The sequence below is a fragment of the Microcaecilia unicolor genome, chromosome 5 (genome assembly GCF_901765095.1).
Source record: "Microcaecilia unicolor chromosome 5, aMicUni1.1, whole genome shotgun sequence".
Lineage (NCBI taxonomy): Eukaryota > Metazoa > Chordata > Amphibia > Gymnophiona > Siphonopidae > Microcaecilia > Microcaecilia unicolor.
This window is the reverse complement of record NC_044035.1, coordinates 52,245,805-52,262,593: the sequence shown is the minus strand read 5'-3', so window position 1 is coordinate 52,262,593 and position 16,789 is coordinate 52,245,805. Positions and strand designations below refer to the sequence as shown.

Sequence of the window (16,789 nt, the reverse complement as noted above, 5' to 3'; positions counted from 1 at the left end):
GATTTCCGGTATCACAAAAGTATGATGTTCATCTTCCTTGGACGCTGGTTGCCAGATGGAATATCCAGTGGTGGTTGTCACCAAGGAATTTGACCGTCTGATCTCCCTTTCCAATAACACAATGGGTGGTGGTAACAATGGAGACTAGCAAGTTGGGTTGGGGAGCTCATTACAAGTTCCATCTGGCACAGGGCACCTGGACAGAACAGGAATCTCAGTGGTCGATAAATCGTTTGGAGCTCAGGGTAGCGCTGAATGCGCTGGTGGGCATTCCTTGGACCTGGGAGAATGGGAACTATCGAGCCAGGGTTTTCATGTGATTCTTTTATCTGTTGTAGTGAATAAAATCCTTTTAAATATAAGATTTTCTTCAGATCTGCTTCTATGCTTTTGCCACATTGAGTCTTGTGGATCGTCTGCCCTATTGTTTTTTATCTCTTGTTCTCTACAAGTTATCTAGCAGTGAGAGAGGTCCATATGTGTTTGCTCGTCTAGTTAGTGTTAGGTTAGTGAGTTGTTTAAGGTTGTTGTGTTTATTTTGAGTATTATCCTTATTGCTTGTCTATGTAAATACTGAGGAGCTGGACTGGATGCCAAGAGAGAGATATCTTAGCTCAGTTTTCAGGTCCTTATTTCTATCTCTACCTGCTGGTTCATGAACTCAACTATTCCACAGGTTCTGGAATAGTGGGAAGAGCTAATGGAAAGAAATTTATCAGGTAGGACCTAATTTCTCCTTACGTCTGCAGCATACTAAAGTTTTAGCTGGCAGTAAAACAATAAGGTGCTGCCTCCCCCTTCCCCCCCCCCCCCCCAAACAAATCTCTTACCTTTACATATTAAAGCAAGTCAGACAGCATTTCAGCAGGAATTGTAGAGGTGTCAGAAGCCTTTTGCCAGTTTTGGGAGACTCTTATCTGTGCCCTTTCGCCCTTGCAGAGCAGTCAGCGAAGGACAATCTTGGAGATGCTTCTGGGTTTCCTGAAGCTGCAGGGGAAATGGATACATGAAGAGGAAGGTAAGACTTCCAGACACTGGAATGCTAGTTTAATTGAATATGCATGAACTCAGCTGCTTTCCAAAGTCTCAAGTCTCCTAAACGATGAAGCATTTGTTTGGGCACTTGAACATCTGCGTGCACCAAACAAGTTGTGAAGTCAGTAGTATAGATGAGAGTTTGTTCCACTACAGTAATGGGACAGATCAGCGTTGCAATTATTACACTGGATTTTTTGGCATCTTTGATAGCTTTTATTGGACTAAGTTCCCTTTCAGCATTATTCCACTGCCTTGTATTGATGAAATCTGCTCTTTTTCTTCTCTCTCCCCTTCCTCAGATGAGAATGCGCTCATAGGCTTCAAAGACTCTCTCTGCACTGTGGTGTACTCTGCACTAACTGACCCTAATGTCCAACTGCAGCTAGTGGGAATCAAAGCTTTGACGGTCTTGGGCTCACTACAAGGTCTGTCTTTAACAATTCTGGCTAAGGTTAAAGTGACTGCTCTGACGCATGACAGAGCTTAAAAAAATATGTGACTTACAGGTGCTTTTTATATCCCATTTCAAGCCTTCCTAAATATCACTTGCCACCATAATTGCTGGTTCTAAGGCCCTTCTGTTTCTGGAAGCTATTTTTGAGGATAATTTCCGTTTGGCTGCTTTGTGCCTTGATGCAGCATCAGCTGTATTTTCCCAGATGAGTTGTAAGCTTGGGGGGGGGGGGAGCGGGGTGAAGAGAAGAGGATACATGATGTGGGAGGTGTTTTTGCTTCCTATTGTACACATTGTGATGTCTAACACTTGAGGAGTTTCTTACCTGCTTTTAAATACCTTAAAGCTACGAAATTATTAGAAAAATCTTGTGCGTGTTTGAATTACAAGCCTTGTAAATGTATATGTCCAATGAAAACTTCATTAAGTCGAATACAGGGTAGAATTTCTATAAAGAGTTTTATAAGTCGAGCTCATCAGTACATTCCAGTACAGGTAGGCTGCACTTTTCTGAACTGATTACAGCCAGCACTAACAAGCAAGGAAAAGTAAGTTAGTAGTTAGTTCACTAATTTTCTGGAAAAGAAATGCCAGCAGATAGGTTACCAGCCACAGAATGTGTAACGAGCAGAGGCGTAGCTGGGGGGGGGGGGGGGGGGGCCACAAGTGGAGCGGCCACTCTCCCAAACAGATTTCATATAAAAACGGCGCCTACCTCTCCTGCTGCTGCAGGCACCTACCTATCCTAATGCTGGACCCACTTCCCTCACAGGTCTCTCTTTCCCCTCCTCTCCGAATCATTCTTTTACATCATTTCTCAAGTTTATTGGCAGGCAGCAACACTGTCAACTCTAAAAACAAAGTGAAAGGACCCGGGACCATTTTCCCACATTTGCGGCTGCTGTTTTCCTATGGTCACTGGCCCTCTGATTCAGGAAGTTTACATCAGAGAGGGTGTGACCATCAGAACAGCAGAGGCGCACGCAGGAAAATGGTCCTGCATGCTTTCACTTTGTTTTTAGAGCTGATAGCGCTGCCGCCCACCATCAAACTTGAGAAATGATGTAAAGGGATGACTGGGAGAGAGGGGAAGAGAGAAAGGAGGTATGCTAAGAAACGTTGAGAGAGGGGTTGATGCCAGATGGGGAAGAGAGATGATGAAAAAGAGATGAGGTCGTGCTTGATTGGTGGGAGGAAGAGAGACGGACAGCATTATGTTGGATGGGTTAGCATGGAGAAAGGGAGCTGGATAATGTTGGATTGGGGGGGGGGGGATAGAAACAGTGTGGTGCTGGATGCAGAGAAAAGGGAGAGATGGGGTGATGCTGGATGGGGAGGGAGAGTGAGATATTCTGGATAGGGGAAGAGAGACAGGGCAATGATGGGTAAGAAAGATAGATGGGGTGATGCTGGATTGGGGTGAAAAAGATATACAGGGTGAATCTGGATGGGAGAGGAGAGACATAGAGAGAGATGGGTAATTCTGGATGGGGAAGAGAGAGACAGGTGGAGAGGCAGAAACAGTGGAAATACTGCTTGGCAGTCAGATGGGGAGAGAGAGACTGAGAGGAGAGGCTGCATGGCGAGGGGGGAGTCAGAGGAGATGCTGCATAGCAGGGGAGGGTGAAAAAGAGGAGATGTTATATGTTAAAGGGAGAGAGGGAAGAGTTAATAAAAGAATGGGGAATAAGAAAAAGGGGGAATGATAGGCCTTGGTGAGGGAAAGATATGGAAAGCTGTAGATAGATTCAGTGAAAGAAAGGAGCTTAAAGATTAGATAGTAAGAGTGAATGAATTCTAAACAGAAGCAGAAAAATGAAAGAGAAAGATGAGCATCAGAAATAGATGAAGTGAAGAAGACAGAAAAAAGAGAAATGGAGAGAAAACCCTGACAAGAGAGTTAATAGAAGACAGAAGAAAGCAGAAACCAGAGACTAGGACCAACAGGTAGAAAAAAGAATTTTATTTTTAATTCATGATAAAGTAGTGTGGCAGCTATATTGGTCCTATCTAAAGGTTAATAAAAATAAAACATAAAATTGAAAATTAGGTGATACGTTTTATTGTAACAACTTAATATAATTTTTTACCAGCATTCAGAGGCCAAAACCATCTTCTTCAGGCCAGGACAATTTACCATGAAAGCAGCATACTACCTGACCTGAGGAAAGAGGTTTTGGTTTTTGAAAGCTAATCAAAAAATGTATTAAGTTAGTCCAATAAAAAGATGTCACCTTATTTTCTGTTTTTGTTTAATTTGTATTTGTTAATTTCTAATGTAGTGATTGGAATATGTCAGTTATTGAAATTTGCAGCTATTATCTTTGTTTTGCACAGTATAGAGGGTCATGCATCATTGTTTCTACTTTTCTGGTGTTGCCATCCATGTATGCAGAGTCTGGCTTCTTGAGGGTTCAGATTAATTTTTGTCTACATATTTCTATTTTTAGGTTATGGTTACTTAGTCTGTATTTGGTGAGGGTCTGTGTGTTCTGTGTATGTGAAAGAGGCCAGTTATTCTGTTAAGTACTGAATTTCTGTATAGGATCAATCTGTACTAATACAGCTTATTTAGTTTTTACAATAGGTGTATTGATGTTGTAGAGTGCACTACAGTGTTTACGGTGTTGCCTTTTCCTAGCTAGGCCCCTATTGTGTGATTCCTGGAAGTTGGTGTTATAATGGTATGCTAGAGTTGCTCTATAGGTCCTGAGTGACTTTTGTAGGGTTTGGATTACTTCACAGTATACCTGGTACTGGATTTTAGATTAGTATTTAGCTCATACCTCATAGTAGTAGTAGCTGAAGGCAAGTTACATTCAGGTATAACAGGTATTTTCCTGTTCCTGGAGGCTTAAAGTCTAACCCCCCTGTAAGCCGCATGGCCATGCCAACACAGCCCATTCAAAGTGAATGGGCTGTGTCAGCATTAGTGCACCGCCAGCCGCTAGTTTGGCTTAGTAAACGGGGGGGGGGGGGGGGTAAGTTTGTACCAGAGGTAATAGAGAGTTAAGTGACTTGCTCAAACTCTCAAGGAGCAGCAGTGGGATTTGAACACTGGCTTTTCTGGTTCTCAGCTCACTTCTTTAACCATTAGATACAGCTAATACCTATTCCAAACATGCTTTGTTACTCTACAGTAAACTAAAGACCAGTAGATCTAAATCCTGGGTGGCCATTTGGCAATTTATTAAAAATTTTGTTAGGCAAATCATTTTATGGTTGTCAGTAACCACAAGATTTCTGTTAAAGTAGCCAACAGGAAGATGCCGGACTGAGGAGCTAGGACTGACTGGGAGCCAAGTGTTAAAAGTACCTGCATATATTTCCAGAATACTGCAAATACTGTTCTGTTTAATAATTTGTATTATTGTGGTACAGTATTTGGGTGTTTTCAGCACATAATTCCCTGGAGTGTATTCAATGTGCATTATACCATCAGCAATTGAGATACACCAGAGACACAGTGAAGGGGTCTTTCACTGCTGTGTTCAAAGTGCCCCTGCTGTTTCTTTTCTGCTGACATGGGTGCTGCCCTCACCTTAAGGATTTTAGCTAGCCCTACCCTAGGCCCACCCCACACCACCTTAGCCTGCCCAGACAGCTGAGTCACCAATCTCATGTTCCTATAAGGATTTTAACTCTTCCCCTCTCTCCTGGCACTTCAGCCTTGCACCGGTGCCTATTTTATAAAAGTCTGCTCCCCCTGATGTCAAAACCTAGCTACGCCTCTAGTAACGAGTTCAGGTGGCACACTCTCAGCTGTTTCATGGATATTAAATCCATTGTCGTCTGGGAGACTTTGAACCAGTGCACAAATCTAAAAAAGAATGTTCACAACATAGCTGTTGTGTGATGAAGATTTCAGCCAGAGTCCAGACCCTGGTGCTAGCAATGCAACTTTGTGACAGGCAGTGTGTCTGCCTGGTCCTGAATTCATCTGGAGCAAGTTTAAGATGACTTTTTCATGGTTTGATTAAATAAAGATAATTCCTTGGGTGTGCCTTTTTTGGTGGCAAAACTCAAGACTTCCCTCTGAATAAGAGTCTTAACAAAATGAGCAGTTATCCTCCCCTCCCCCCTTTGATGCAGATAACACAAGTCTGCTAGGGCCAACCCCTATGCCCTCTTGCTATGCTTGCAGCATCAGTTGTGTAACTGAATCTTCTTGTTTCCTGCATGACCTTGAGGAGATGAAAGAGAAGGGAGAACCGATGTGGAGGCGTAGCCTAATGATTAGTACATAGCAGGTTGCGGACTTGGGGAACTGGATTCGATTCCCGCTGCTGCCTGATGGTCAGCAGTGGGTTGAGAACCTGGGGAACCAGGTTCAATTCCCTCTGCAGCTCCTTGTGACCCTGGACAAGTCACTTTACCCTCCATTGCCCCAGGTGGAACAATAGTACAATGTACTGCTTAGATTGTGAGCCCACTAGGGACAGTCCCAGTTCCTGTAAAATGAAACTGTAAAACACTTAGACTTAAGCTGTATATAAATACTTGAATGAACTCTTGTCAGGAAACTTTCACGCAAACCATGTCCTTTCTGTTTTCAGGATTTTTTTCAGCCTCAGACATGGAGCTGGTGGTGGATCACCTGTACAGACTCATTGTGGAGAAGGATGCACGAAATCAGTAGGTATTCCTTGGGGTTTGAGGATCTTTCCCATCAACCCTGGGGGAAGGAGGTAGCTGGGAATTGTGCTAATTTGCAAACAGCCTTGCCTCTGTTACATGTGCCTCTGAGATTTGGCTTATAGCATGGTGTTTTTTTCATCTCTCTCATTGGTTGCTGTCTTCTTAGACACCTTGCAGAGGAAGGGCGTTTCACACTCCTGCTTTCCTCACTTATTCCTGCTTTCTTCACTTAACAGTTTGGCAGCAATGGACGCTTCTGGGTCTCTGGCCAGAATTTACCCATCTTCCTTTACCAGCAGGATGGTACCGAAGCTCTCTGAAAAGTTACAGACAGGTATGTCCTTGAAATTTGAAGCCCACTGTGCCCTTTCAGAAGTTGTGGTGTCCCCTAATCAACAGTCAAAGTATCTGCAGCAGCTAAAATTACCTAAAATTATCAGAATGAGAATCAAAATGGAAGGAATAACCTGGATTTACAAGCAGGAGACTAATGAACATGGAAGTACATATTTTATCTGGGCAGAACCAGAGTGTGTTTATGAATTACAGCAGCACTGAGCTCGATGTGGATCCTATATATTTTACACTACTGGGGGCCATAAATGACTCTTAGGGCACTTGGCATGGCTCTTTCACCCAGCCAAGTGGAAGTAATGCACCTGCTAAAATTAGATGAAGGCTGAATATGAATGTTTGAGGGGAAAGGAGACAGGGGAGGAGCCCTGTACACTGGACACCACTAATTAAACATTACATTTATTATTTCCTCCCCAAGATGATGGACATCAACATAAAATACCTGAAAATAACAGGCAGATTTTTATAATAGCCATCAAGATTCAGGCTTTTCTTACAGTCCTGATGCAATTGCATAACCTTTGGGAGCTTGTCTGACATTGCTGTCTGGATGTCTCAACGCCACCTGAAATTAAATATGACCAAAACTGAGCTTCTCATTTTGCCCGCCAAACCCACCTCCCCGCTCCCCCCGTTTTCTATTTCTGTTGATGGCTCTCTCATTCTCCCTGTCTCCTCAGCTCGAAACCTTGGGGTCATCTTTGACTCTTCTCTGCTCATATCCAGCAGATTGCCAAGACCTGTCGTTTCTTTCTTTACAACATCCGTAAAATCCGCCCCTTTCTTTCCGAGCACTCTACCAAAACCCTCATCCACACCCTTGTCACCTCTCGTTTAGACTACTGCAATCTGCTTCTTGCTGGCCTCCCACTTAGTCACCTCTCCCCTCTCCAGTCAGTTCAAAACTCTGCTGCCCGTCTCGTCTTCCACCAGGGTCGCTTTACTCATACTACCCCTCTCCTCAAGTTGCTTCACTGGCTCCCTATCCGTTTTCACATCCTGTTCAAACTTCTTCTACTAACCTATAAATGTACTCACTCTGCTGCTCCCCAGTATCTCTCCACACTCATCCTTCCCTACACCCCTTCCCGTGCACTCCGCTCCATGGATAAATCCTTCTTATCTGTTCCCTTCTCCACTACTGCCATCTCCAGACTTTGCGCCTTCTGTCTCGCTGCACCCTACGCCTGGAATAAACTTCCTGAGCCCCTACGTCTTGCCCCATCCTTGGCCACCTTTAAATCTAGACTGAAAGCCCACCTCTTTAACATTGCTTTTGACTCATAACCACTTGTAACCACTCGCCTCCACCTACCCTCCTCTCCTCCTTCCTGTACACATTAATTGATTTGATTTGCTTACTTTATTTCTTGTCTATTAGATTGTAAGCTCTTTGAGCAGGGACTGTCTTTCTTCTATGTTTGTGCAGCGCTGCGTATGCCTCTGCGTACGCCTTGTAGCGCTATAGAAATGCTAAATAGTAGTAGTAGTAGTAGTCTTTAGCAGTTTCTGTGATCAGTGTATTATTTTTTCTTGTCCATCAGCAGCAGATGAATCCAGAGACTTGAGTTATGACCATCTACCAGCAGGTGGAGATAGAGTACCAAACTGAACTCTGGCACATAGGACGGTATGCTCCTTGGTCAGTCAGTATTCTTTATCTCCAGCAAGCAGTGGACAATCTCTCACAAGCTCCTGGTTTCTCCTGCTTCTGTGGCTCCTGTTCTGAGTTTCCTGGTCCAGTTGAGCTTGGGGGTGTCTAAGCCAGTCTAACTTGGAGTACACCTGATGGTTCCAGGTCCCTTTTCCCCCCATTCCCCCCTCTCCTGCTACTTCCTTCCTCCTCCTCCCTCTTCACAGAACTTTGACAAAAAAAAAGGCTGGAAGAGAGCAGATTACTGCTAATGTGACATTCTGGAGGAGAAGGTGTTTCTCTGCGCTCCAGCAGCTGTCTGGATTCAGCCATCTCACCTGATTGGAATCAGAAGGCCTGTGGGTACCTATAAGGCCGACAAAATTGTGAATATGAACTTTCATTCTTCTCTGTCTGGTTTGTGCTGTTTGGGTTAGTACACTATTTCTTTTTGAGCTGCCTGTGTGGGAGTTTGCATATGTTTTGGGGACAGTACCATTGGGCCAGCGTGGGAGTGATTTTTGGTTCGCTTTTTTACAGAACCTCTTTTCAGTTGGTGGCAGCCATTTTGATCACAGGCTGCAGTAATGGATTGCTCTTTCCCATTTTCTGTCTTTGCAGCTTTCGGGCCATTGTGGTTCAGATGGTGCTGGTTCCCTTGTTTGGTTTTTGTTGGCCTTTGTGGTTTGGGGTCTTGGCTCGGCTCCTCGCATGGCACATTCCCACACAGACGAAACCTGGACCTTGCTGCACCCAGGTCATTCTTGGCTATGCTGGCGTGGGTTGTTCTCTTTTCCTGGGAGGAGTGTATTTCCTTCTCGCATCGAGCTAAGGAGCAACGTCTTCTGATGGTTGCTTTGTCTGCTCTTTCCTAGCTGCATAGGCAGCCTTCATCTTGTGCCTGCACATGCTCTGATGCATTTACTCCAGGTACTGGATTGCGGGGTTCGTTGTTTTGGTAGCTGTGGCTCTATGCTGCTTGGTCTATTTTTTTTCTCCTCCTTGAGGCATGGTCATTTTCCTCCTCTCGGATGCATCTGGCAGTACATGTCCACATGAGCATCTAGTGGTGTGTTGCTGTAGCATCCGCCTTTGGGGTATGTCAGTCATCCTGGCATGGCCGCTCTAAGACAGTGATCCCATGCAATGTCGGGAGCCTTAGAACTCCCGGTTGTCCGACCTGTTTTTCAGTCGCTTGCGGCATTGTCAGCCTTCAGCTCCCCAACTGCGTTTGCAGACCGACTTCAGCATATGGTAGCATTTCCGCTTTGCAGCTCTCTGTGTCTTTAGCCACCTTTGGTCTGTTCTGGCATGGGCTATTGCCCTTCAGATTATTTAGCACTTGCTCTATTGGCATTTGGACTACTTTAACCTCGGGTTTGGAGTAGGTGCCAGGTTGGATGTCCCGTGGGTGCCTGACAGGTTGTAGCCTTCTGTTTTTTTGTTGCTGATCAGCAGAAGACAGTCCCTGGGTGCCTGGCAGATTGCAGCCTTCTGTTTTTTTGCTGCTGATTGGCGGAAGACAGCCCCTGGGTGAATGGCAAGATTACAGCCTTCTGTTTTTTGCTGCTGATCAGCGGAAGACAGTTTGTGATGCCTTCACAAGCCTCTTCATGGCTGCTGATCTGAACCCACCTGTTGAGAGCTGTCTGGCCTTGCTGTCCACTGACAGGTTCTTGCTGTCTTGTGTGCTCTCTCTCTACTCGGCAGGCAGTGCAGTTGTGTCTTTTTGGTTTACAGGCATTCCTTCACTGTTAGCAGCTCCATCTGTGTCATCCTCTGACAGTTCCTGTGGCTGTTGTTGGCCTTTGCCTGACAGTGGCAGATGCAGCTCAGTGCATGGCTACAGCTGCTTGGCTAGCTCATGTCTCTATGGTATCAGCAGAATTCAGCTCTTTCATGGCTATTGAGCTTTTTCCATTGGTACATATGGAGCACATCTCCATCGCTGTCTGTACAGCACGGTTTCTCCTTTCCACATAGTGCGCTACTTGGTATTTTGCTGTGGAGCATGGTTCTGGCTACACCTGGTAACCAAATCTCCTTATCTAGCATGGTCCACTCATGCTTCGCTGGTCCCAATCTCAGTTCAATTCCATCTTGGGATATCATTCTCAGTTTCCAGCAAACTCCTCTTTTTTTTTCTGTGTGGAATGCAACCCTAATCCTAAACATGACCGCCTGTGCCTGGTGGATGGGGCACAGTTCCATTTCTGATGAGTGGGCTCAGATCCGTCGCTGCCTGTTGAGGGCGGCACTGAATGTCTCTATCATCTCTGTATGTCTAGTAAAGCGCTCTCTCGGAATTTAGTTCACAGCTCCCTCTCTGAGTATAGAGCACTGCACCATCTCTGAACATGGGGCACAGAGCCATCTCGGTCTGTGTAGCGTGGCTGCTTCTTGGAATAGCTCCATCTGTGAATATGGATCATAGCACTATCTCGAGGCCATAGCATGGCTTCATGTCTGCTTCTTCCATATTGCTCCAGTACAGTTGGCTCCATCTCTGTCTATGGGACACAGCTTCCTCCTGGGTTTTGGGGCACAGCTCCTTCTCTGCATGTATGCCCAGCTCCACCTCTGAGTGTGAGACAAGGTCTCATTGCAGGTAGTGGATCACCTTCTTCCTCAGGTTATACCTCATAGCGTCATCCTTGGAGCTTTCCAAAGCTCTGTTTCTGGATGCATAGTTGAGTTCCATCTCTGATTACGGAGCACTGCTCCTTGTTTGATTCTGGGGTACTACTACTACTACTACTATTTAGCATTTCTATAGCGCTACAAGGCATACGCAGCGCTGCACAAACATAGAAGAAAGACAGTCCCTGCTCAAAGAGCTTACAATCTAATAGACAAAAAATAAAGTAATCAAATCAATTATTGTGTACAGGAAAGAGGAGGGTAGGTGGAGGCAGGTGGTTACAAGTGGTTACGAGTCAAAAGCAATGTTAAAGAGGTGGGCTTTCAGTCTAGATTTAAAGGTGGCCAAGGAAGGGGCAAGACGTAGGAGCTCAGGAAGTTTATTCCAGGCGTAGGGTGCAGCGAGACAGAAGGCGCAAAGTCTGGAGTTGGCAGTAGTGGAGAAGGGAACAGATAAGAAGGATTTATCCATGGAGCGGAGTGCACGGGAAGGGGTGTAGGGAAGGATGAGTGTGGAGAGATACTGGGGAGCAGCAGAGTGAGTACATTTATAGGTTAGTAGAAGAAGTTTGAACAGGATGTGAAAACGGATAGGGAGCCAGTGAAGCAACTTGAGGAGAGGGGTAGTATGAGTAAAGCGACCCTGGCGGAAGACGAGACGGGCAGCAGAGTTTTGAACCGATTGGAGAGGGGAGAGGTGACTAAGTGGGAGGCCAGCAAGAAGCAGATTGCAGTAGTCTAAACGAGGGGTGCAGCTCTGTCTCTGGGCACAACGGTATCTCTGAAGGAGGAGCACTGCGCCATTCATGGAGGTGGAAGTGCACCCATCTCTGAACGTGCACAACAGCTTCGACACTATTCCATATCTGACTCTCTGACTTGTGTTGTCCTTTTCATCTGTGACTTTCCTACTTTGTTGGAGAATCGTTCTAGCTGAGGAGCGTGCCTCTAGTGTTCTATAGTGCATTGCTTAGGCTTTGCTTTGTGGAATGCCACTAGCTAGTGTCTTATTTCAGCTCATCCTATATCTGTAGGGTTCTGCTTGGCTTCAAGCCTGGGGCACAGTCTCACCCTATTCTGGGCCTCAACCCTATCGTGAGATAGAATTCTCCACGTCTTACGTTGGTGTTCTCTTGTATGCCTTCATGCTCGAACTCGCTCCATCTCTGCATGGTCAACGTGACTCCTGCTCAGCATTTTTTGCTTGAGTCCATCGCTAATTTGAAATCCTGTGTTCTGTGCAGATCCCTTATTCGTGTTTTGGAATCAAGGATGACTCTCAGCACTGTCCCACCATTGTTGGGTGTGGTGGTATCCACATTTCAATTGCCATTAATCAGCTGAGTGGCCTAGTGGTTAGGGTGGTGGACTTTGGGCCTGGGGAACTGAGGAACTGAGTTTGATTCCCACCTCAGGCACAGGCAGCTCCTTGTGACTCTGGGCAAGTCACTTAACCCTCCATTGCCCCATGTAAGCCGCATTGAGCCTGCCATGAGTGGGAAAGCGCGGGGTACAAATGTAATAAAAAATAAAATACTTTCTCCATTCTTCGGGAGGAAAATCATCCTGGGAGTTTCCATTTGTTGTTCCCTTCCTGCTACTGGTGGGCCCCAGTCGGGGCAATACAGTTTCATATGCATCCATAGCTTGCTGGAGTTGTGTGTCTATTACTTGGGCATATGTCCTCTGGGTGCGCCTCCTCTTCATTCTCTTCTATGAATGTCACCTACGTGGTCCTTGTGACACATGTTTTCTAGACCTTGTCCAGTTGATGGTTTCGGCTAGGTCTAAGGCATCCTTCAGAGCGTCAGTTCTTTCCACAACTGTGTCTGATTCCCACCCTACTTACATACTGCTTTGCTACATCCCACAAGTCTCTGGATTCGTCTGTTGCTGATGACAAGGAAGGCCAAAATTGTCTTACCAGATAATTTTCTTTCCTTTAGTCACAGCAAACGAATCCAGAGGACGACCCTTTCATGAGGTTGACACTATCAATTCAGTCTGTTTCTCTGCTTAGGTTTCTTGCTGTGGTTGCCTGTTCATAGTTCTATAAGCTGATAGGTTTATGCTTCATTTCTTTTTCTTTTTTTTAATTTATAAGAAGTCTTTATTAATTGTATAGTCAAAGGATACGTATCAGAATACAAAATTCCACCAAAACATCATTACATCTTGCCCGTGTAAAATAATGCATGAAACAAGTAGTCCCTCCGCCCCATACATAATGACGTATGCAAATTCAACTTCAAAACTTTTTAAAAGTATAACTACTCCTGTCCCTTCCCCAGCTCCCTCCCACCCCTCCCCCCGCCCCAGTAGCTCAATGAGACCCGACAAGTATTTTCCCAAAGAAGGGATACCAAAGCCCATCAAAACACAATTTATACAGAACAGCACAATGTAAATGGCTCCCAAATAGGTTCCCAAACATGCCTGCGATGTCTACGCTCTACCAAGAGACTTTCCATCTCACAAATATACCACAATTTATTAAGCCGCTTCGTTATTGGGAGAACAGATTGTTGCTTCCAATGAGCTGCGATCACCACCTGAGCCGCACCCATAGCATGGCGAACCAGTGTGGCTTGAGAAAGGGTTAAGCCCGGTACTTTTTTTGGGAAAAGGAAATATACTGGAGCCCACGGAATAGGAAGCCCCAGCCACTTCTGTAGACTTCAAGAAATGGTTTTCCAAAAAGCACGAATTTTAACACAGGACCACCACACATGTCCCATTGTTCCCAATTCGTCACATCCCCTCCACCATTCACCCAACAAAGTCGGGTAGATGCGTCGAAGGCGGGCAGGCGTGAGATACCATTGAAACAATACTTTTACTGCATTTTCCTTAATGACATAAAGAGACACCTTTGCCGCAGCCCTCTCCAGGACCCCCAGCTCTAGCCCCAACTCTCACTGCCATTTCCATCTATGGAGTGTGTAATTAGGAGACTGTGAGGATATGTACTGATAAAGGCAAGTAATCAGGCCCTTAGTGGTCCTAGAGTCTTCACAAAGGTCCTGTAGGAAGGAGTTCTCTCTTACAACTGCTGAACGTATGGAAGGCACATTAAAAAAAAAAGTGAGAAATCTGAATGTATGCAAATCTATCCAATGAGGTGAATGGATATTCATCCACCAAAGATGAAAAATTCTTTAATGACTTTTTGTGAAACAATTGCCCCAATGTCCGAAGACCTGTGTTGTACCGAGTGAATACTCCCTGGGTGATGCCTGGCGTAAAAAGAGGATTATAAGCTATAGGTGAAAGCTGTGACAAAACATTGTGCTTATGTGAAAAAAACCCATCCCAGTAATGAAAAGTAGTATGTACTGAAGGACACAGTCCCACTCCCAAAGATCTATGTTTACGAGGGAGCCACATGAGAGTACCCAGCGGTCGTGAGCCCACGGAAAATTGTTTCAACTATATCCATAATTTATAGGGATGAGCATACCACCATTCTAATGCCGCCCACGCTTTTGCAGCACAATAATACCAATAAATGTTAGGAACCCCCAGTCCCCCTTCCTCCTATCTTGATAAAGGAAAGAACGAGGTAATCGAGGGTGTTTACCCGCCCAAATGAACTCTGTAAGGTGAGCTTGCAGCTTAGAGAAAAATCCCTGAGATAATTTCAAAAAGGAAGCACCTGAAATAAATAAAGCAGGCGCGGTAAGATGTTCATTTTGATTGTCACTATCCTACCAAACCAGGAAAGGTTCAAATCTACCCCATCTATCCAAATCTTCGGTAATAACTTTAAGCAGGCCCGAATAATTAGCAGAAAATAAATCGTTAAAGCACGGGGTCAATAATACCCCTAAGTACCGGATTCCTTTCACAGCCCACCAAAAAGAAAAGGATGTCCACAGCGATTCCACCAAACCCCCTGGCAAAGTAACATTTAAAGCCTCTGACTTACACATATTGATCTTAAACCCAGAGACAGCCGAGTAGTCCCCAATAGCCTTCAGAAGATTAGGAAAGGATGTTAATGGCCTAGTCATTGATAATAAGACATCATCAGCAAATAACGCCAACTTGTGTTCTCTACCAGCAAAGCTAACACCAGAAAAATCTGGGTTTGAATGCACCTTAAACGCAAAAAGTTCCATAACCAACGCAAAAAGCATAGGCGACAGGGGACAACCTTGACGGGTACCTCTAAAGAGAGGAAAAAGAGGTGAGTTGCTACCATTTATTCGAACACATGCCTTAGGAGAACGGTAGAGGGCTTGGGTCCAGACAAGAAACGATGGCCCAATCCCAAAACCTTTCATTGCCTGATACATAAACGGCCAATGAACCCTATCAAAGGCCTTCTCTGCATCAAGGCTAAGGAGGCACATTGGAATTTGATGTCTTTTAGACAAATACAACAAGTCAATAACCCTACGTACATTATCCATAGCCTGCCTCTGAGCCGCAAACCTCACCTGATCTGGATGTATAATAGACGGCAAGACCCGAGTGAGCCGATTCGCCAAAACTTTAGCTAAAATTTTAACGTCTGTATTAAGAATTGATATAGAGCGATAAGATGCACATTCAGTATGATCTTTATCTGGTTTAGGGATTATTGCAATCCATGCCTCCATCATAGAAGGAGGCAAGGACAACCCGGTGCTTTGTCGATTTAAGTAGGTCAGATAGAAGCGGGGACATCTCTGATGCAAACATCTTATAGAACTTGTTAGGAAACCCATCCAAACCTGGTGATTTTAGCGAAGGAAGCTTCTTGATAAAACCCTGTATCTCCAGTGGAGTAATTGGCTCGTCCAAAATCCCTGCTTGATCCGGAGTAATCGATGGCAAGTTACAAGAGGCTAAATAATCTGAGATGGCTTCTGAAGCTGGATGAAACTCATGTGAATATAGCGACTGATAAAAATGCTGGAATCTTGATCGAATTTGAGAGGAAGTCTTTAGGAGGCCCCCTCTGCCATCCCAGTTACGGACTATTGTGCGATCCACCTTCTTCCTTCGCAGGCATATTGTGAGATGGTGCCCCGTTTTGTTAGTGAATTGATAAAAATGTGCCTTGGAATGAGCTTGCAGCAAAGAAAGCTGTTCAGAGTAAATAGCGTCCAGGTGAAGCCTAAGATTACGCAACTCGCCCAACACCTCAGGCGAGCCAGTGCCCTTATGGCTAGCCTCCAGGCACTGGATCCTATCTAAACAGCTAGCTATCTCCTTCCTTTGGAGACGAGCACGCCTACTAGCAATTTGCAAAAAGTAACCACGGGAGACTGCTTTCAACGCATCCCAGACCATATCTAAAGATGGGCCTGAATCTAAGTTGGTGTCCAAATATTCAGCCAAAGCTTGTTTGAGGTTTATGCTTCATTTCTGTGAGGATGGAGAAATGTTTGCCTTATTATTCCTTCTGCTTTGTTACATGAGAAATACTGACTGACCAAGCAGCATACTGTCCTATGTGGCAGAGTTCAGTTTGGTACTCTCTATCTCCACCTGCTGGTAGATGGTCATTACCCACAAGTCCCTGGAAGATTCATCTGCTGTGACTAAAGGAAATAAAATTATCAGGTAAGACCTAATTCTTCCTTAATAGCAGTGCAGCCTCGGGAAGTTGCAGGATGGGATTAACCCTTTGGCAGTCCCTAGACAAACAAGAGTTTTGAGCCCCCTTCGTAATACAAAAACTACTACTACTACTATAAATCATTTCTCTAGCGCTACCAGTCACTTCTAAAATCCCAGAAACTGAGTCCCTTATGTTTGACTGCAGAGGAAAACTGACAGAAGAGGACGCTGCAGGTAAGAAGTGCTTGCCAACCCCAAGCAGCAGAGGCTATGCCTACCTCAACACACATACTCTTCTTTCTGGCAGCAGCTGACTTAACAGAGCAAAAATCTACCTTGAGATGGCCGTTTTAGAAGTTTGGGCCCTAGCCTTACCTCCGTGGAGAACCTTGACTCCAGCCTAAAACTTTTTTTTTTTTTTTTTTTTTTTTAACTGTGATGCAGAAAGTTAATATTAATTTGACAATCTTAAGAGGGAA

General features: G+C 44.9%; 1 protein-coding gene across 1 annotated transcript in view; it reads left to right on the top strand.

The window, feature by feature from the left end:
* The window catches only part of MMS19 (MMS19 homolog, cytosolic iron-sulfur assembly component), a 150,702-nt gene that overhangs the window by 83,544 nt on the left and 50,369 nt on the right, over window positions 1-16,789 (top strand). The window contains exons 14-17 of the mRNA XM_030202895.1: window positions 940-1,018; window positions 1,338-1,463; window positions 6,049-6,127; window positions 6,367-6,464. Coding sequence (XP_030058755.1) covers window positions 940-1,018; window positions 1,338-1,463; window positions 6,049-6,127; window positions 6,367-6,464 — 382 coding nt within the window. The remainder of the gene's footprint in view (window positions 1-939; window positions 1,019-1,337; window positions 1,464-6,048; window positions 6,128-6,366; window positions 6,465-16,789) is intronic.